Source organism: Cydia amplana, chromosome 4 (assembly GCF_948474715.1).
Source record: "Cydia amplana chromosome 4, ilCydAmpl1.1, whole genome shotgun sequence".
Lineage (NCBI taxonomy): Eukaryota > Metazoa > Arthropoda > Insecta > Lepidoptera > Tortricidae > Cydia > Cydia amplana.
The window spans coordinates 1,270,241-1,291,036 of record NC_086072.1 but is presented as its reverse complement, the minus strand read 5'-3'; the positions used below and the strand labels follow the sequence as shown (position 1 = coordinate 1,291,036).

Genomic DNA, 20,796 nt, shown 5'->3' with positions numbered 1-20,796 from the left:
CTCAAGGACGTGTTTAATGTTACCCATTTTTCAACGGATGAGCTTCTAATTGGTTGGTTTAGGTATTTTCTAAATAAGTATAGCTTTATGGCGAGGGATGAAAGTTAATTTAGATCTTAATCTGGATCTTAATTAGAAATAAAGGTAGCTATACTATTGTATCTGATATAGTTTATAATAAAAAACGTTAATGAGATAAGATTGGTTCTCATGATAGTTTCTATGCAAAATGGTAGGGTATACATATCCTACATGTAGGGTTACACAGGGTATAAGAACAACCTAAAAGATAATTGGCGGGTTTTTAAGTATCCCACCGCTGGGCAAAGCAAAGCTATCACTTGTTTCTCTGTTTTTTAGTTCTGTCGTTTGTTATAGTCACCATTCCGTGTAGAAATCGTCTTTAAGGTCTGCTTTCACCCCGGCGGCCATCTGTTGTGTTCCGTGGATCCCACTCAGTTACCATTTCTTACATCTTTAATTCGACTTTTGTATAGTTCTATGTTTCTGATCTTAAGTATCACCGATTAATTGTCACCTTTCTTTTCAGGACATCGACAACCTCATGACCGAAGGCAACAAGTCCCGAACAGTCGCAGCCACAAACATGAACAGCGAGTCATCTCGCTCACACGCTGTGTTCAGCGTGGTACTGACGCAAACGTTGTGCGACGCCGCGACTGGGGTTACGGGAGAAAAAGTCGCGCGATTGTCGCTGGTGGACTTGGCGGGGTCGGAGCGGGCGGTGAAGACGGGGGCGGTTGGCGATAGGTTGAAGGAAGGATCTAATATTAACAAGTAAGTATTTCTTATAAAACATGAACACCGAATCATCTCGCTCACCCGCTGTATTCAGCGTGGTACTGACGCAGACGCTGTGCGACGCCGCGACTGGGGTTACTGGGGAAAAAGTCGCGCGATTGTCGCTGGTGGACTTGGCGGGGTCGGAGCGGGCGGTGAAGACGGGGGCGGTTGGAGATCGGTTGAAGGAAGGATCTAATATTAACAAGTATTTCTTGTAAAACGTGAACAGCGAGTCATCTCGCTCACACGCTGTATTCAGCGTGGTACTGACGCAGACGCTGTGCGACGCCGCGACTGGGGTTACTGGGGAGAAAGTAGCACGATTGTCGCTGGTGGACTTGGCGGGGTCGGAGCGGGCGGTGAAGACGGGGGCGGTTGGCGATAGGTTGAAGGAAGGATCTAATATTAACAAGTAAGTATTTCTTATAAAACATGAACAGCGAGTCATCTCGCTCACACGCTGTATTCAGCGTGGTACTGACGCAGACGTTGTGCGACGCCGCGACTGGGGTTACTGGGGAAAAAGTCGCGCGATTGTCGCTGGTGGACTTGGCGGGGTCGGAGCGGGCGGTGAAGACGGGGGCAGTTGGCGATAGGTTGAAGGAAGGATCTAATATGAACAAGTAAGTGATGTGTTACAAATAAAAGCCTTTGCTTACTGTTTGTAACGGTTTTCATTTAGAGTCTTTCATTTTGCAATCTCGCTCTGTGAGTACGGACGCTGCGTGCGACGCCACGACAGGAGTTACTGGGGAAAAAAGGATCTAATATTAACAAATAAGTGCTGCTCGCGCTTGCGCCACCCAGCGGTCATATCTATCATAATAGACGGGTTTTGTTAGAGAGTGAACCTTCTGTATCTAGAACTATTATTCATTCTGTTCTTACGGTAATGAAGTAAAATGTAATATTTATATTTTCAGATCATTAACGACGCTAGGGCTGGTCATATCGAAGTTAGCGGACCAGTCGTCGGGCAAGCCCAATAAGGACAAGTTCGTGCCGTACCGAGACTCCGTACTCACTTGGTTGCTGAAGGACAACCTTGGAGGCAACAGCAAAACTGTCATGGTATGGACATTAGCTACATTTTCTAGTATTGGAAATAATAGGAGCATGGAATTTAATACGGAATTTTCTAAGCCATTTCAGGAAACATTTGGTTCACAGTATGTTTTTATTTGGTGTTAACTCTTTTTGAAATCACGATTTCTTTCGATCATTATAAGAGATCAAAAGTATAACAGTCTAAACTCTCGCGCATTGTACACATATTTAATTACACAAACGGGGTTAAGGTAAAAACAATGAAACTATATCGTGGTAGACCCGTTTATGTAATTAAATATGAGATCAATAGTACCCTGAGTTCGGATGAAACGGTATGTTCATGGTCCTACCTAGCAAGGTTGACACTATTTTTATAACAGTCGGTACTAACGTAATGAACGTTACAAAAATGTGTGGAGATATTTGGGTACACATTTCTCGTATTAGGATCAAAAGAGATCTAAGTCAATATGAGATGAATTAAGTAAGCAACGCCAGATTCTATTCATTAATATGAGATGAAACAACAAAAAAAACGCTTGTCCCGTACAAAAACGAATTTTATATAATATCTCAAACAAGACTAGTAATTTTGCCAAGAAAATATTAATTTTTCAGTGCTAAATAAGTTACCAAATATAAAAGGGTCTAACAAAATATCACCTTACTTTATTACTCGTCCCAAAGCTAGAAGTCAAAGTTCTTAAGTTCAAGGTGAACCCTGAATCCTATCTACGCTATTTTTAGAGAGCTAACTTTATTCAATCCCTAATCGGATTCTTTCCATCACCAAATCCAATATACTAGCTAGAACGTGCAGCTTACATTATGCCACTAGCTTGTAGCTTACCTATACCTACACGTACATAACATGATACTCGTAACGGCTTTTATTGCAACGTAAAAAATATACGAGGCTCTCAGACAATTGAATTAGTTAGTATCTTTAACCAAGAAAATATTGTGGAATTTTCCTAAAGTGCCTAGTGCTACTGAATATGGACATACAAATATGTAGACACCGGTTCTGTACAAAAATTTTATAGTGCAAAATAGTTACTTAAATTAAACGCAGTCTCAAGAATACTACACCTGTGTTTTTACATTTTTTTACCTTCCATTTCTAAAGAATTTAAATCAGGGACCGAATACCGCCGATAATATGTTTCATACAAATTTCGGTATCTCGGTTGTTAATTTATATTTTTCCCATTTCACTTATAGGTAATCTGATAATTCACTGCCCTTACCTAAATACCATTCTAGAATATCAAAGAAATTTTTCGAATGCTACGTGATTATTTGATTGTTAGTTATACCGGTAACGATCCCTTATTTCAATAGACGTAATCGATCACAGCAAAAGTATGCACTTAGCCACTTCATCATGTGTCAAATAACATTTTCCTCCCTAATTTCCAGGTGGCAACAGTATCCCCAGCAGCCGACAACTACGAAGAAACATTATCGACCCTTCGCTACGCGGACCGAGCGAAGAGGATCGTCAACCATGCGGTTGTCAACGAAGATCCTAACGCCAGGATCATCAGAGAACTCAGACAGGAGGTTGAAGCACTTAAGGAGATGCTTAAATATGCCACGGTACGTGAATATTATCTACATATCATGAAATATTTAGGTTGTTAGTAAAGTTTAAGGAGACACTTCGCTACGCGGACCGACCGAAGAGGATCGTCAACCATGCGGTTGTCAACGAAGATCCTAACGCCAGGATTATTAGAGAACTCAGACAAGAGGTTGAAGCACTTAAGGAGATGCTTAAATATGCCACGGTACGTGAATATTATCTACATGAAATATTTAGGCTGTTAGTAAAGTACAAAGACACTTCGCTACGCGGACCGAGTGAAGATAATCGTCAACTATGCCAACGCCAGAATCATTGGAGGGTTTATAAAGGCGGCTCTTAAGGTGATGCTTAAACATTTCACAGTAAGTTAACGGAACAGTTAAGTATATTAAGTTAAGTCTAGAAGAGATGTTGATGACGCTTCACGATGTGCATTGAGGGAAGAGAGTCGTCTACCACGCGGTTGTCAACGAAGAACAAAAGATTTCACCCTCATTTAAGCATAAGAGATTTGGCGTCTGCAAAATAATCAACCTAGCCAACCATGCAATGTTTCTCCATCCTTCCTAGGCTCATTGTCAAAGACACTTGATATTTTACTGACTTTCCTTGTGGCTTCATCAAAGGCTCATTGTCAAAGACACTTGATATTTTACTGACTTTCCTTGTGGCTTCATCAAAGGCTCATTGTCAAAGACACTTGATATTTTACTGACGTAATTCCTTGATTATCAATAACATGTTCTTCCAGGGTTCCCCGGTGGGTGAGGACGTGCACGAACAGCTGGCGCAGAGCGAACACCTGATGAAGGAAATGTCCAGGACATGGGAGGAGAAGCTAGTTGAAACCGGTATGGAACCTTTATTCCACCACTCGACGTATTTATATAGACCGGGATATGAACCGTGATTACCTTTAGTATTGTTTTCGAGCTCCCGATATTTCGACGCAGTTACATGCATCTTGTTCACGGGTAACTGAAGATAGCGGGTGGGTATCAAAGTTGTGTAGACCGCGCTCGGTCTACCCTCATTCGTGTGGACTGTCATTGCCTGCTGCCCTCTTCTATGATGTCTTACGAATAATAAAATTGTTACAAATGTCCCCAAATGGATGCCTAGTTTTCGCAACTTGGAGGAAGGCGAATGAAACGAATGGTGAACGAGTGAAGTATCTCACATTGGCATAAAATGAGAGTTGTTTCCCAAATTAGAAATAACGCTGACAGTTTCATGTCTATAGACAGCTGTTGTTGTGTTTACGGCATCTCTTCTCCGTGCAATTCCAACCTAAAATACCTATACTATATAGCTGGTCAAGCAAATGTTGTCAGCAAAAAAGGCGCGAAATTCAAATTTTCTATGGGACGATATCCCTTCGCGCCTACATTTTTCAAATCTGATCAAATCTGACAAGATCTGCTTGGCTTGACCAGCTATAAATACAATTATTATGTCATAATATTATCGTTTGTTTTACAGGCCGAGTACAAAGCGAGCGCCAGCACGCCCTAGAGAAGATGGGTATCAGCGTGCAAGCGAGTGGCATTCAAGTGGAAAAGAACAAGTACTATCTCGTCAACTTGAACGCTGACCCCTCGCTCAACGAGCTTCTGGTGTATTATCTGAAGGTAAAAAGCAAGGGATTATTGAAATCATTAAGAATTGGCTTAATAATAGTTTATGTGACTGCTACATAATGCCTAATTATGTACAGTTACATACCCTGCTTTATCTACACACATATTATAAACATTCTATGATGATATATTCACTAACCTCATATTACAGCCGACATTGGGGCACTTTGCTCTCAGGTGGAACTCGCGGCTATTACGGCTAAATTACGTCATTTCAAATTGGGGGGAGGGGGGGGTCTGGACATCGGATGATGGTAGCATGACGTAGGAGGAAACGGGGTCATTCGAGGCATGATTTTTGGATTATTTTAGGGGGGGGGAGGGGTTAAAAATAGAAGACGTAATTTATGAACAGCCCCTATGACGTGGCATTAGTTTTCCACCACGCTTATGACCACGACCTTCAGTGATTAGAAAACCGATTCAAGGAAGAGGGGCATGGTTTTTTTAATTTATTTTTTTATTAAAAATGGGCTTACTCATGGCCACAGATTAGCCGAGGCGAAGACGTGGCCTACGATGGAGCGAGTCTGCCCAGAAGGTGCCTGTTCACCCTTGATTTGAAGGTTGCCGGGTTATATGAGCTCGGAAATATAGACGCCGGCAAGGAATTCCATTCTTTGGCAGTGCGCATAAGGAAAGAGGAAGCAAAGCGCTTCGTGCGGATTCGAACCAATAAAACAATTGAAAACCCCAAGCCTCTCCCTTTAAAATTTCTACAATCTTTAACTTATTTCATAATCAATCATACCCCGGCCGGCGAGAGCAAAAATGCGTTGACAGCTTAATAGTGCGAGGACACACACTTTGGTCGATGTCGATAAAAACAACACGATGTACTGGACCACCGTTATGATATGCAGAAGTATTAATTATTGTTGTAAACAAAATTTAAACCAAGTGTTTGTATTTATTCAGTTTAAAATTGTTTTAGGGTTATTCTTAGAAACGCGTGGAGGTATCAAGTTGAAATAAATAACAAATACTAATGGCTCAGTTTAAAAAAAAAATTGTGCTCAATTAAAAGTCGACTATTCTATCGACATCCGTATGTCGATAGAATAGTCGATATTTAATTAAGCACTAGGAGCAGACGCATTTTTGCTCTCGCCGGCCGGGGTATGTTCATAATCTTCCAATTTCTGTTCAGGATCGAACAATGGTCGGCGCCGACAGTTCGGCCGACATCCAACTCTCCGGCCTCGGCATCCAGCCCCACCACTGCCAACTAATCCTGGAGGGGGGAGGCCTTAACATGGAACCCGTCGGGGCCGCGCGCTGTTTCGTCAACGGGACCCCTGTGGTCTCTAGGGTCAGATTAGGACATGCGGATAGAATACTGTGGGGGAACCATCACTTCTTCAGGGTCAACTGTCCTAAGACTACAAGTGAGTAATGTAATCTCCATTAATAATAAGAATAATTTATTAAGAAAACCTTATTGCTAATGTTACATTATGCGTGAATTTTTACATATTACGTACATTGTTACGTGCGCCTGAACTAGGAATATAATCCTGTATCTCAGGCGAAGAGATAATATACTTTAATGAATAATGATCAATATAGCAAATTAAAATCATGAACAAGAGACATAAATAGGTATTGAGATATCTTACACTTTGTAACCAAGTATTGCTGTGTCAGTGTCTATAGTATACAATTTATAAAGTAGGGCGATCGTGTTTATTTTATTATTGCGTTGTTATTAGTTTACCTTAAAAATAGTTACTTACGAGGTATGAATTACATTTGATAGGTTTACGGTTAGTAGGGCAAATTAAACATAAGGTACCTATTGGTTAGTAAATGAAGCACTTATTGATGACAGATGAATTTTCGGTATCTTTACTTGCCAATGGGTACAGGATTTCATTGGCTTTGTTTCATTCATTTTTTAAATAAAACAAAATCAACTCGGCCTCTTACACTTAACTTTTATATTTTCCAATTGTTCATAGGCTAAGTTATAGTAAAATAAATAAGCTTACATATTTCTCTATGGCTAAGTACCTATAGTCTACAACAGTACACACAGACACAACAATATTACAACAACAACAACAGTACAACAGTACTAGTACAGAGCAATTTTTGTTTGATGTTTGAAGATATATTTACCTTCCAGTAACTATTATTAATTTTTTCTTTCTTCTAGCGGCGGCCTCCGAGCCACAAACTCCCGCACAGCCTATCGACTACAACTTTGCGCGTGACGAGATTATGCTAAATGAGCTGAGCAACGACCCCATACAGACCGCCATATCGCGCCTCGAGAAGCAACATGAGGAGGATAAACAAGGTACACCTGCTTGAACTTTAAATATCAAGAATGCAAAAGTAAAACAACCTCAAGTATAAAAACAATGTTGTACACTGCATGTACTATTGTAAGCGCTGGTAACTTACCGGTAAAATATGCGGCTTGCAAACCAGAGGTTGCAGGTTCGACTACGAAGTTTCTTTTGACATTTACGTTTTTCGGTAAAAAAACACCGCGAGTTAACCGAATGAATCCCAATGAGATCTAGTTTCCCCTGGATTTTTCGGCAGTTGCAATCGTAAAATCTGGAAAGAAGTACCTATGCAAAATTATTAGTTATTTAATTAAGAAGTACATTACTTCTTTAAATGTCACAATTACCATTTAGAGGCGACTATTTCATTAGTAATCTTGACTGATTTTCGTTTCTTTTTACAGTGGCATTAGAAAAACAAAGGCAAGAGTACGAGCGACAGTTCCAGCAGCTGAGAAACATACTGTCACCGACCACGCCCTACCCACCGTATTCTTACGACCCGCTCAAACTGGGTAAGAATTTATTTATTAAATACATATTTTATGGCCATAATTTTTGTAATTCTTATTTTTGATAGTATAAAGGTAATCCTCTTTTTTAGGGTTCCGTAGCCAAATGGCAAAAAAACGGAACCCTTATAGATTCGTCATGTCTGTCTGTCTGTCTGTCCGTCTGTCTGTCCGTCCGTATGTCACAGCCACTTTTCTCCGAATCTATAAGAACTATACTATTGAAACTTCGTAAGTAGATGTATTCTGTGAACGGCATTAAGATTTTCACACAAAAATAGAAAAAAAACAATAAATTTTTGGGGTTCCCCATACTTCGAACTGAAACTCAAAAATTTTTTTTTATCAAACCCATACGTGTGGGGTATCTATGGATAGGTCTTCAAAAATGATATTGAGGTTTCTAATATCATTTTTTTCTAAACTGAATAGTTTGCGCGAGAGACACTTCCAAAGTGGTAAAATGTGTCCCCCCCCCCCTGTAACTTCTAAAATAAGAGAATGATAAAACTAAAAAAAATATATGATGTACATTACCATGTAAACTTCCACCGAAAATTGGTTTGAACGAGATCTAGTAAGTAGTTTTTTTTTATACGTCATAAATCGCCTAAATACGGAACCCTTCATGGGCGAGTCCGACTCGCACTTGGCCGCTTTTTTTTGTGTTTTTTTACTAACTACATTCAATGTATAATCAATATTGAAGGAATGGTACTTTGTAAAATATCGTATATTTCACCATGTAATATTGCAATGCTTTGTTCAGGAAAAATGCCAGCCTGCACCCCAACAACCGCCGCTCGCGTGGAGCGCTGGGCCGCCGAGCGCGACGACACGTTCAAGCGCTCGCTCGGCCGCCTCAAGGCCGACATACTGCGCGCCAACGCGCTGGTGCAGGAGGCCAACTTCCTCGCTGAGGAGATGAGGAGGAACACGCGGTTTAGCGTCACCTTGCAGATACCGCCGCAGAATCTTAGTCCTAATAGGAAGGTGAGACGATTGCTTATACATAGACGAATTAGACGACATGTTCAGACGTTCCCTCGGGCGCCTCAAGGCCGACATACTGCGCGCCAACGCGCTGGTGCAGGAGGCCAACTTCCTCGCTGAGGAGATGAGGAGGAACACGCGGTTTAGCGTCACCTTGCAGATACCGCCGCAGAATCTTAGTCCTAATAGGAAGGTGAGACGATTGCTTATACATAGACGAATTAGACGACATGTTCAGACGTTCCCTCGGGCGCCTCAAGGCCGACATACTGCGCGCCAACGCGCTGGTGCAGGAGGCCAACTTCCTCGCTGAGGAGATGAGGAGGAACACGCGGTTTAGCGTCACCTTGCAGATACCGCCGCAGAATCTTAGTCCTAATAGGAAGGTGAGACGATTGCTTATACATAGACGAATTAGACGACATGTTCAGACGTTCCCTCGGGCGCCTCAAGGCCGACATACTGCGCGCCAACGCGCTGGTGCAGGAGGCCAACTTCCTCGCTGAGGAGATGAGGAGGAACACGCGGTTTAGCGTCACCTTGCAGATACCGCCGCAGAATCTTAGTCCTAATAGGAAGGTGAGACGATTGCTTATACATAGACGAATTAGACGACATGTTCAGACGTTCCCTCGGGCGCCTCAAGGCCGACATACTGCGCGCCAACGCGCTGGTGCAGGAGGCCAACTTCCTCGCTGAGGAGATGAGGAGGAACACGCGGTTTAGCGTCACCTTGCAGATACCGCCGCAGAATCTTAGTCCTAATAGGAAGGTGAGACGATTGCTTATACATAGACGAATTAGACGACATGTTCAGACGTTCCCTCGGGCGCCTCAAGGCCGACATACTGCGCGCCAACGCGCTGGTGCAGGAGGCCAACTTCCTCGCTGAGGAGATGAGGAGGAACACGCGGTTTAGCGTCACCTTGCAGATACCGCCGCAGAATCTTAGTCCTAATAGGAAGGTGAGACGATTGCTTATACATAGACGAATTAGACGACATGTTCAGACGTTCCCTCGGGCGCCTCAAGGCCGACATACTGCGCGCCAACGCGCTGGTGCAGGAGGCCAACTTCCTCGCTGAGGAGATGAGGAGGAACACGCGGTTTAGCGTCACCTTGCAGATACCGCCGCAGAATCAGTCCTAATAGGAAGGTGAGACGATTGCTTATACATAGACGAATTAGACGACATGTTCAGACGTTCCCTCGGGCGCCTCAAGGCCGACATACTGCGCGCCAACGCGCTGGTGCAGGAGGCCAACTTCCTCGCTGAGGAGATGAGGAGGAACACGCGGTTTAGCGTCACCTTGCAGATACCGCCGCAGAATCTTAGTCCTAATAGGAAGGTGAGACGATTGCTTATACATAGACGAATTAGACGACATGTTCAGACGTTCCCTCGGGCGCCTCAAGGCCGACATACTGCGCGCCAACGCGCTGGTGCAGGAGGCCAACTTCCTCGCTGAGGAGATGAGGAGGAACACGCGGTTTAGCGTCACCTTGCAGATACCGCCGCAGAATCTTAGTCCTAATAGGAAGGTGAGACGATTGCTTATACATAGACGAATTAGACGACATGTTCAGACGTTCCCTCGGGCGCCTCAAGGCCGACATACTGCGCGCCAACGCGCTGGTGCAGGAGGCCAACTTCCTCGCTGAGGAGATGAGGAGGAACACGCGGTTTAGCGTCACCTTGCAGATACCGCCGCAGAATCTTAGTCCTAATAGGAAGGTGAGACGATTGCTTATACATAGACGAATTAGACGACATGTTCAGACGTTCCCTCGGGCGCCTCAAGGCCGACATACTGCGCGCCAACGCGCTGGTGCAGGAGGCCAACTTCCTCGCTGAGGAGATGAGGAGGAACACGCGGTTTAGCGTCACCTTGCAGATACCGCCGCAGAATCTTAGTCCTAATAGGAAGGTGAGACGATTGCTTATACATAGACGAATTAGACGACATGTTCAGACGTTCCCTCGGGCGCCTCAAGGCCGACATACTGCGCGCCAACGCGCTGGTGCAGGAGGCCAACTTCCTCGCTGAGGAGATGAGGAGGAACACGCGGTTTAGCGTCACCTTGCAGATACCGCCGCAGAATCTTAGTCCTAATAGGAAGGTGAGACGATTGCTTATACATAGACGAATTAGACGACATGTTCAGACGTTCCCTCGGGCGCCTCAAGGCCGACATACTGCGCGCCAACGCGCTGGTGCAGGAGGCCAACTTCCTCGCTGAGGAGATGAGGAGGAACACGCGGTTTAGCGTCACCTTGCAGATACCGCCGCAGAATCTTAGTCCTAATAGGAAGGTGAGACGATTGCTTATACATAGACGAATTAGACGACATGTTCAGACGTTCCCTCGGGCGCCTCAAGGCCGACATACTGCGCGCCAACGCGCTGGTGCAGGAGGCCAACTTCCTCGCTGAGGAGATGAGGAGGAACACGCGGTTTAGCGTCACCTTGCAGATACCGCCGCAGAATCTTAGTCCTAATAGGAAGGTGAGACGATTGCTTATACATAGACGAATTAGACGACATGTTCAGACGTTCCCTCGGGCGCCTCAAGGCCGACATACTGCGCGCCAACGCGCTGGTGCAGGAGGCCAACTTCCTCGCTGAGGAGATGAGGAGGAACACGCGGTTTAGCGTCACCTTGCAGATACCGCCGCAGAATCTTAGTCCTAATAGGAAGGTGAGACGATTGCTTATACATAGACGAATTAGACGACATGTTCAGACGTTCCCTCGGGCGCCTCAAGGCCGACATACTGCGCGCCAACGCGCTGGTGCAGGAGGCCAACTTCCTCGCTGAGGAGATGAGGAGGAACACGCGGTTTAGCGTCACCTTGCAGATACCGCCGCAGAATCTTAGTCCTAATAGGAAGGTGAGACGATTGCTTATACATAGACGAATTAGACGACATGTTCAGACGTTCCCTCGGGCGCCTCAAGGCCGACATACTGCGCGCCAACGCGCTGGTGCAGGAGGCCAACTTCCTCGCTGAGGAGATGAGGAGGAACACGCGGTTTAGCGTCACCTTGCAGATACCGCCGCAGAATCTTAGTCCTAATAGGAAGGTGAGACGATTGCTTATACATAGACGAATTAGACGACATGTTCAGACGTTCCCTCGGGCGCCTCAAGGCCGACATACTGCGCGCCAACGCGCTGGTGCAGGAGGCCAACTTCCTCGCTGAGGAGATGAGGAGGAACACGCGGTTTAGCGTCACCTTGCAGATACCGCCGCAGAATCTTAGTCCTAATAGGAAGGTGAGACGATTGCTTATACATAGACGAATTAGACGACATGTTCAGACGTTCCCTCGGGCGCCTCAAGGCCGACATACTGCGCGCCAACGCGCTGGTGCAGGAGGCCAACTTCCTCGCTGAGGAGATGAGGAGGAACACGCGGTTTAGCGTCACCTTGCAGATACCGCCGCAGAATCTTAGTCCTAATAGGAAGGTGAGACGATTGCTTATACATAGACGAATTAGACGACATGTTCAGACGTTCCCTCGGGCGCCTCAAGGCCGACATACTGCGCGCCAACGCGCTGGTGCAGGAGGCCAACTTCCTCGCTGAGGAGATGAGGAGGAACACGCGGTTTAGCGTCACCTTGCAGATACCGCCGCAGAATCTTAGTCCTAATAGGAAGGTGAGACGATTGCTTATACATAGACGAATTAGACGACATGTTCAGACGTTCCCTCGGGCGCCTCAAGGCCGACATCCTGCGCGCCAACGCGCTGGTGCAGGAGGCCAACTTCCTCGCTGAGGAGATGAGGAGGAACACGCGGTTTAGCGTCACCTTGCAGATACCGCCACAGAATCTTAGTCCTAATAGAAAGGTAAGACTTTACTTATACATAAAGATATAACACGTTCAAACGTTCAGACACTTGCTCCTCGCCGAGGAGACGAGGAAGGACACGTGGTTCAGTGTCACCTTATGAATACCGCCGCAGAACTTGAGTCCTAATAGAAAGGTAAGACGATTACTTCTACATAGACGACACCTTTAGACGTTCCCTCGACTTAAGGCCGACATATTGCGCGCCAACGCTCTAGTGCAGGAGGCGAACGTCCTCGTTGAGGAGATGAGGAGGAACACGCGGTTTAGTGTCACGCTGCAGCTTCCTCCTAATAGGACGGCACGAGACGTATACTACATATCGCATGTGTTCCATAACCAGAGCTTCGCTACAGTCAAAGAACGAATAGGTTGGAGACTTGACCGTCACCGTGATTTTAAATATTTTCCCTGTAAAGTTAAGGCGATTTTACCTGTAGACAAGCCAACGTGGCCTATTATTGCTAATTATGGAATTGTTGACATTATTTAATTTTATTGACATATTAATCTAAATCTATTAATTATCATTTGTAACGAATTATTGTTAAATATGTAACTGACAGTGTATGATTAATACCAATAAAAATCTATCTATAATAGGTTACATGACTAATTTTTTTTATGGTATCAATCGATCGGGTTTGTTTTTAGGATCAAATGTCTATATGGGACCCATTGCATTAAAGTAACACAAAAGTCAGAAATTGTAGTCAAAGTCCGACAGTCGCACTTCACTCGCGAAACGCCCTATACAAAACGGCCAGAGGCCGTGACGTCATCGCCCACGTTGTAGTATGGACAAAACAAGAAAATTGCGTTTTTGTCCGTGAAATATTGCGTTTATGTATATAGTTGCTATACAATATTTTTTTTGGTGAAAAGTAAGGAATCGAATGGTACCCTTACTTTTATCGTTTTTGGAAGTTAAAAAAAACTTAAATTTTGAAACTTTCAGGTCCTGTATTTTTGTAATTTTTCCATATATTATTTTAATATCTACAATATTGTGATAAATTGCTCGTTTGCTATCTATTATACTAGATTTTGTTATAAAATTCAACATGTGTCATCATCCCTATTGTTTTACTTATTTTTCGCTTTACTTTCAGCGCGGCGCATTCGTCTCAGAACCGGCCATCATGGTGAAACGGCCCGGGCGGGGCGGGCAGGTGTGGTCCATGGAGAAGCTTGACAACAAACTGGTGGACATGAGGGAGATGTATGATGAGTGGCGCCGCCTGCAGAGTGACGGGGATGAGGTGAGTTACAGCAGTAGATAGAAATAACAAGATACCCCGCGTACAAAGTGTTGGAAGGTATTATTACAAAAAAACTATTGTGAGCTTTTGAGGAACTAACGGTCCCAGTTCGAAAACGAAACAACTGCTTTAGGCCTAGACCATAGATAACTGGACTTGCCTTTCAGTAACTTACCCCTCTGTCAAAAACCTTGCACAAATGTGCAAAAATCGTATCAAGACTTCCATGTGTGTTATGTTGGTGTTCGTCAAAATGAGAATGTGTTAATTTTTATTCATATGTGCGTGTGTCTCTTCGTGTTTCACAGATTTCTTGCATCTGTTATTTCCCCACCTCCCCGCAAAATTCGGCAGACAATTTTGTCTGCAAATACGACTTATAAGGCTAGTCCAGTGTTATGTATGGTCTAAGCTTTAAGGGGTCAGGCGGTAGTTTAAAACGACTTTCCTTTAGTTTTAAAGACCATAGTACCAAATTACGTCACAGTCTGACTGGATGCTCCAACAATATAAGTACCAATTAATAGATTTATTCGTGTTTTCCCAGCCTCCAGCCGAAAAAGCCATCGACCCATTCTATGAGTCCCAGGAAAACCATAACCTAATCGGCGTCGCCAACGTGTTTCTGGAAGCGCTGTTCCATGATGTCACACTCGACTATCACACGCCCATCATCAGCCAGCAGGGAGAGGTTGCGGGCAGACTACAGGTAGGCAAACAAGCACACATTACATTTGATGGCGTGAGAGTAATTTAAAAAATCTGTATACTAGTGGCTCTGAGCTGTAGACCTCGCGAGCATAGCTTATTGGGACCGTGCACGATGACAGCGCCACACAGCGGTTTGATCAATCAACAATACAAAATTTTAATTTATTAAAAAAAATACGAAGTTTAAGTGAAAAAAAAAAAAATACAAAAAGTTATGTCTTACTGGGGATCGAACCCAGACTTTCTGTGTGCAAACAAAAAAAGTAATTGTTTACAAAATGCGCCATGATAGGTCTTAGCTAAGCTGACGAAATTCGGCTACTCATTCTCGAGTACAAACTAAATATCTAAATACCGCCTAAACCAGCAATACAATTTTTCTGCATTTTTTGCCATTTACTATGTAAATACGTCTCAAAAAGAAAATACTCTTATGATATCGATACGACTATTTGTTTAAGCGCGAGGTATCACAACTCCATTTTTGAAAATTTCCAAAAACGGGATCGACAAAAAAATTTGATTTACTCATAGAATCTGGTCACAAAATTTCACAAGAATCGGCTGAGAATTGTGACCTGTAGAGGAGAACATCCGGACATACAAAAGCAAAATCCCCGAGTCAAAACGTAGACCTTCGCTACGCTTCGGTCAAAGAGTTGTTTGCATTTACGTTGGAGCTAGCCATAAAATAATTGCCATATTTTGTGACTGTTTATTAGAAGAAAATAATGTTTTCAAAATTTTGATGCAAATCAAAATTACTTACATTAATATTATTTGATAAATTTCCGGTAGTAGTAAAGTCATGATATGTCAAGGATTTATAACCTATTTCATGTTGCTCATACACTATTTATAACCTACTAGCGACCCGCCCCGGCTTCGCACGGGTAGTTCAACGAATTTACACAAAACCTTTACAAATTATGCACCAAAACCTTCCTTAAGAATCACTCTAACTTCCTTAAGTGAAAACGGCATGAAAATCCCTACAGTAGTTTTTGAGTTTATCGCGAACATACAGGCAGACAGACGCGGCAGGGGACTTTGTTTTATACTATGTATTGATTTCATGCTGATTATATTTATCATATGTGTTTTGTTCTTAGGTGGAAATCAGCAGAGTAGCGGGACAATTCCCACAAGATAGAATATGCGAGGCGGCTTCAGATAGTTCCGGAGACATGAGAGATGATGACGACCCTTCGGATCCTGCTACTCAGCAGGTAAGTTTCGAATTTTCTGATAAATAAAACTTAATTTTTATCATTTTTTTTTTCATACTATGTTCTGATTTTTAGGGTTCCGTACCCAAAGGGTAAAAACGGGACCCTATTACTAAGACTCCGCTGTCCGTCCGTCCGTCCGTCCGTCCGTCTGTCACCAGGCTGTATCTCACGAACCGTGATAGCTAGAGAGTTGAAATTTTCACAGATGATGTATTTCTGTTGCCGCTATAACAACAAATACTAAAAACAGAATAAAATAAAGATTTAAGTGGGGCTCCCATACAACAAACGTGATTTTTGACCGAAGTTAAGCAACGTCGGGCGCGGTCAGTACTTGGATGGGTGACCGTTTTTTTGTATGTTTTTTTTTTGCTTGTTTTGCTCTATTTTTTGTTGATGGTGCGGAACCCTCCGTGCGCGAGTCCGACTCGCACTTGGCCGGTTTTTTTTTAAAAACGTTGGGACAAATTTGCAATGTTTTTAAAAGGATATTTTAATCTTTCACTGTTGATCTCATTGTCATTATCGTGTCAGTATCGGATGATGGTATCCTGGTGAAATCGAGAAAACTTTGTATGTTTATTTATAGGCACATACAGACCATAGAGTCTCATTTTCTTTATATTTGCTTATGTAGACCAGAAATTATGTACAATCAGTTCTTTATCGTTAACTCGTTCACTCCAAATTGTAGAGCTACGTACCCGATAACGTGGGTTTCCCGGTATGTAGCGAAAATGCTTCGTTGTAACGAAGATGTGGTAATTATAGCTGGTCAACCAAATCTTGTCAGTAAAAAAAGGCGCGAAATTCAAATTTTCTATGGTACGATATCCCTTCGCGCCTACATTTTTCAAAATGCCGCCTTTTTCTACTGTTAAGATCTTGTTGACCAAGTATAGCTTTGAAAGCACAGACAATCCAACCTCTAGACATAGCATAGTCGCGCTACCTCCTCTGCCACACATACGGTAGCGTTACTCCATCTTCGAGTCAATCCCGTGCCGTGATTGGTCCGTGTCTTTGAACGGACCAATCACGGCACGGGATTCGCTCACCTCGTCCCCCCGCACCCCCGTATTTTTGGCAGCATCGGTTTCATGAAAGAATTGGCGTAAGCTCAGTCTAGAGGTTGGATTGTCAGTGTTTGAAAGTTATTGTTATAACTTGATACGTGTATCTCAGGTGACAATCCGCGTAGCCATCAAGCAGGCGACGGGTCTGCCGCCGTCGCTGTCGCACTTCGTGTTCTGCCAGTACTCGTTGCTGGGCGAGGCGGTGGTGGTGGCGCCGCACGTGGGAGACGCGGCGCCCGCGCCGGCCCCCGCCTCGCCCCGCGCCGCCGCGCCCCAAGTGCACTTCGACCACGAGCAGGACCACACGCTCACCTTGACTGAGGAGTTCATTGAGCATTGCGCAGGTCCGTACTGACAGACTGGATCTTATATATGACACCGTAAGATTGTGAACCCGTTAGTTTATAATCTAACGTAGGTTAGGTTAGGTTAGATTTATAATCTAACGTAGGTTAGGTTAGATTATAATCTCCCTACCGTCAGTTTATAATGTAACTAGCGAGATTATAATATGACGAGTGTTTACAATTTTACGGTGACATATCCACTCCTGCAAGGATTTTTCCTTTATTAGCAATGAAGATATTGAGTATTGAGATTTATATCCAACCGACTGCGCCATATAAGAAAGTTTATCAATTGGCTGTCAGAAAAAAATCATGATTACTTACTTATTTTTCATTAAAAAAGTGATAACTAAGTCAATAATTCAAAACTACAACACGAGCGGCACCGAAACAACGCAAAGATTGACAACGCGTAGATGAAACTCGTAAAACAAAACAAAATCGTAAAATATTTAAAAAAAAAAATAAGTTATACGGGTGGAATTTCTTTTTGGGTCAGTGAGGGCAGCTACCAGATCCCGTGCTGCTACAAGAAAATGGTCTTAGAAGACCTTCCTTTGATTTCAAATTAATGAAGATTGGCTTTTACAGATTTTGAAAAAACATACAGGGTGCGAGAAAAAGGTCATTTTTGACAAACTTTTTTTTTGATGCCAATCGATCCCATTCCTATTGAGGATCAAAAGCTTGTATGGAACCAAAAAAAAATTTCCGGCTAGAAAAGCCACAAATCGAGGAAAACTTTTCCCATACGATTTGTATGAAAATGAAAACTTTTATTTTTCACATGCTATTTTTGTATGCCAATCGATTCCATTCCTATCCAGTATCAATAGTTTCCTAGGGGTCAACTTTTGATAGTGTACTAAAAAGCCACAAATTAATAAAAACTTTTGCATACATTTACTATGGAGAAAACGTGAGATTTTGTTCACAATTTTCTATCTCGCCCATCAGTCTTACAGCAATGTCTTTATACAGTATTATGATCCTTAAATGTAACAGGGCTGATTGGGCAGATAGAAAAATGTGAATTAAATTTCACGTTTTCTCCATAGTAAATGTATGGAAAAAGTTTTTTTTTCATTTGTGGCTTTTTAGTATATTATCGAAAGTTGATCCCTAAGAAACTATTGATACTGGATAGGAATGGAATCGATTGGCATACAAAAATAGCATGTGAAAAATAAAAGTTTTCATTTTCATACAAATTGTATGGGAAAAGTTTTCCTCGATTTGTGGCTTTTCTAGCCGGAATTTTTTTTTTGGTTCCATACAAGCTTTTGACCCTCAATAGGAATGGGATCGATTGGCATCAAAAAAAAAGTTTGTCAAAAATGACCTTTTTCTCGCACCCTGTATGTTTTTTTCAAAATCTGTAAAAGCCAATCTTCATTAATTTGAAATCGAGGGAAGGTCTTCTAAGACCGTTTTCTCGTAGCAGCACGGGATCTGGTAGCTGCCCTCACTGACCCAAAAAGAAAATCCACCCTGTATAGGTCCCACATCAAACCCGAAGTCGCGGCAAACCTCGACGGCGATGGCGAGATGACCTTGACGCCTTTGACAGGAACTGGTGGGAGACTGGTCAAGACCGGGATACGTGGAAAGGGAGTCGGGAGGCCTTTGCCCAGCAGTGGGACACTCTAGGCTCATATAAATAAAAATAAATAAAAGTTATATAGACAACCGAATTTAAATATGTTGTCCCATAAACTAGAAATTTGCCTATTATTTTGAATTACAAAGGCAATCTTATTCATAAAAACTCAAATATCACTTGGAACCGTCTACATCGAGCTTTGCGCGTTTAACCTCAAAATGTTTGTTCACAGAGGGCGCCCTCTCCATCGAGGTGTGGGGCCACCGCTCGGCCGGCTTCAGCCGCGGCCGCGGCAACTGGGAGGTGGAGCAACAACAGCTGGCCAAGGCGCGCTCGTTGGCTGACCGCTGGGCGGAGCTGACGAGGAAGATAGAGCTCTGGGTCGAGATACATGAGCTGAATGATCAGGGCGAATACGCTCCTGTTGAGGTAAGAACCGGAACTATTCTGTCATCTGTCACCATCCAAGCAAGCGCGCTCGTTGGCTGACCGCTGGGTGGAGCTGACGAGGAAGATAGAGCTCTGGGTCGAGATACATGAGCTGAATGATCAGGGCGAATACGCTCCTGTTGAGGTAAGAACCGGAACTATTCTGTCATCTGTCACCATCCAAGCAAGCGCGCTCGTTGGCTGACCGCTGGGCGGAACTGACGAGGAAGATAGAGCTCTGGGTCGAGATACATGAGCTGAACGATCAGGGCGAATACGCTCCTGTTGAGGTAAGGAGCGGGGCTATTCTGTCATCTGTCACCATCCAAGCAAGCGCGCTCGTTGGCCGACCGCTGGGCGGAGCTGACGAGGAAGATAGAGCTCTGGGTCGAGATACATGAGCTGAATGATCAGGGCGAATACGCTCCTGTTGAGGTAAGGAGCGGGGCTATTCTGTCATCTGTCACCATCCAAGCAAGCGCGCTCGTTGGCTGACCGCTGGGCGGAGCTGACGAGGAAGATAGAGCTCTGGGTCGAGATACATGAGCTGAATGATCAGGGCGAATACGCTCCTGTTGAGGTAAGGAGCGGGGCTATTCTGTCATCTGTCACCATACAAGCAAGCGCGCTCGTTGGCTGACCGCTGGGCGGAGCTGACGAGGAAGATAGAGCTCTGGGTCGAGATACACGAGCTGAATGATCAGGGCGAATACGCTCCTGTTGAGGTAAGGAGCGGGGCTATTCTGTCATCTGTCACCATACAAGCAAGCGCGCTCGTTGGCTGACCGCTGGGCGGAGCTGACGAGGAAGATAGAGCTCTGGGTCGAGATACATGAGCTGAATGATCAGGGCGAATACGCTCCTGTTGAGGTAAGAACGAACTATTTTGTCATCTGTCACCATCCAAGCAAGCGCGCTCGTTGGCTGACCGCTGGGCGGAGCTGACGAGGAAGATATAGCTCTGGGTCGAGATACATGAGCTGAATGATCAGGGCGAATACGCTCCTGTTGAGGTAAGGAGCGGGGCTATTCTGTCATCTGTCACCATCCAAGCAAGCGCGCTCGTTGGCTGACCGCTGGGCGGAGCTGACGAGGAAGATAGAGCTCTGGGTCGAGATACATGAGCTGAACGATCAGGGCGAATACGCTCCTGTTGAGGTAAGAACCGGAACTATTCTGTCATCTGTCACCATACAAGCAAGCGCGCTCGTTGGCTGACCGCTGGGCGGAGCTGACGAGGAAGATAGAGCTCTGGGTCGAGATACACGAGCTGAATGATCAGGGCGAATACGCTCCTGTTGAGGTAAGGAGCGGGGCTATTCTGTCATCTGTCACCATCCAAGCAAGCGCGCTCGTTGGCTGACCGCTGGGCGGAGCTGACGAGGAAGA

The 20,796-nt window shown here is 44.2% G+C and overlaps 1 protein-coding gene and 1 long non-coding RNA gene across 2 annotated transcripts in view; one reads left to right on the top strand and one right to left on the bottom strand.

Annotated features, from left to right (window-relative positions):
* Nucleotides 1-20,796, bottom strand: part of LOC134663122 (uncharacterized) — a 407,475-nt gene that overhangs the window by 63,832 nt on the left and 322,847 nt on the right. The window lies entirely within an intron of this gene.
* LOC134663099 (kinesin-like protein KIF13A) overlaps nt 1-20,796 on the top strand; it is a 247,270-nt gene that overhangs the window by 191,098 nt on the left and 35,376 nt on the right. Inside the window, exons 6-19 of the mRNA XM_063519432.1 lie at nt 551-798; nt 1,728-1,875; nt 3,277-3,456; nt 4,197-4,296; nt 4,928-5,076; nt 6,236-6,473; nt 7,244-7,387; nt 7,787-7,897; nt 8,664-8,887; nt 13,860-14,009; nt 14,557-14,718; nt 15,833-15,949; nt 17,138-17,372; nt 19,211-19,407. Coding sequence (XP_063375502.1) covers nt 551-798; nt 1,728-1,875; nt 3,277-3,456; nt 4,197-4,296; nt 4,928-5,076; nt 6,236-6,473; nt 7,244-7,387; nt 7,787-7,897; nt 8,664-8,887; nt 13,860-14,009; nt 14,557-14,718; nt 15,833-15,949; nt 17,138-17,372; nt 19,211-19,407 — 2,403 coding nt within the window. The remainder of the gene's footprint in view (nt 1-550; nt 799-1,727; nt 1,876-3,276; nt 3,457-4,196; nt 4,297-4,927; nt 5,077-6,235; nt 6,474-7,243; nt 7,388-7,786; nt 7,898-8,663; nt 8,888-13,859; nt 14,010-14,556; nt 14,719-15,832; nt 15,950-17,137; nt 17,373-19,210; nt 19,408-20,796) is intronic.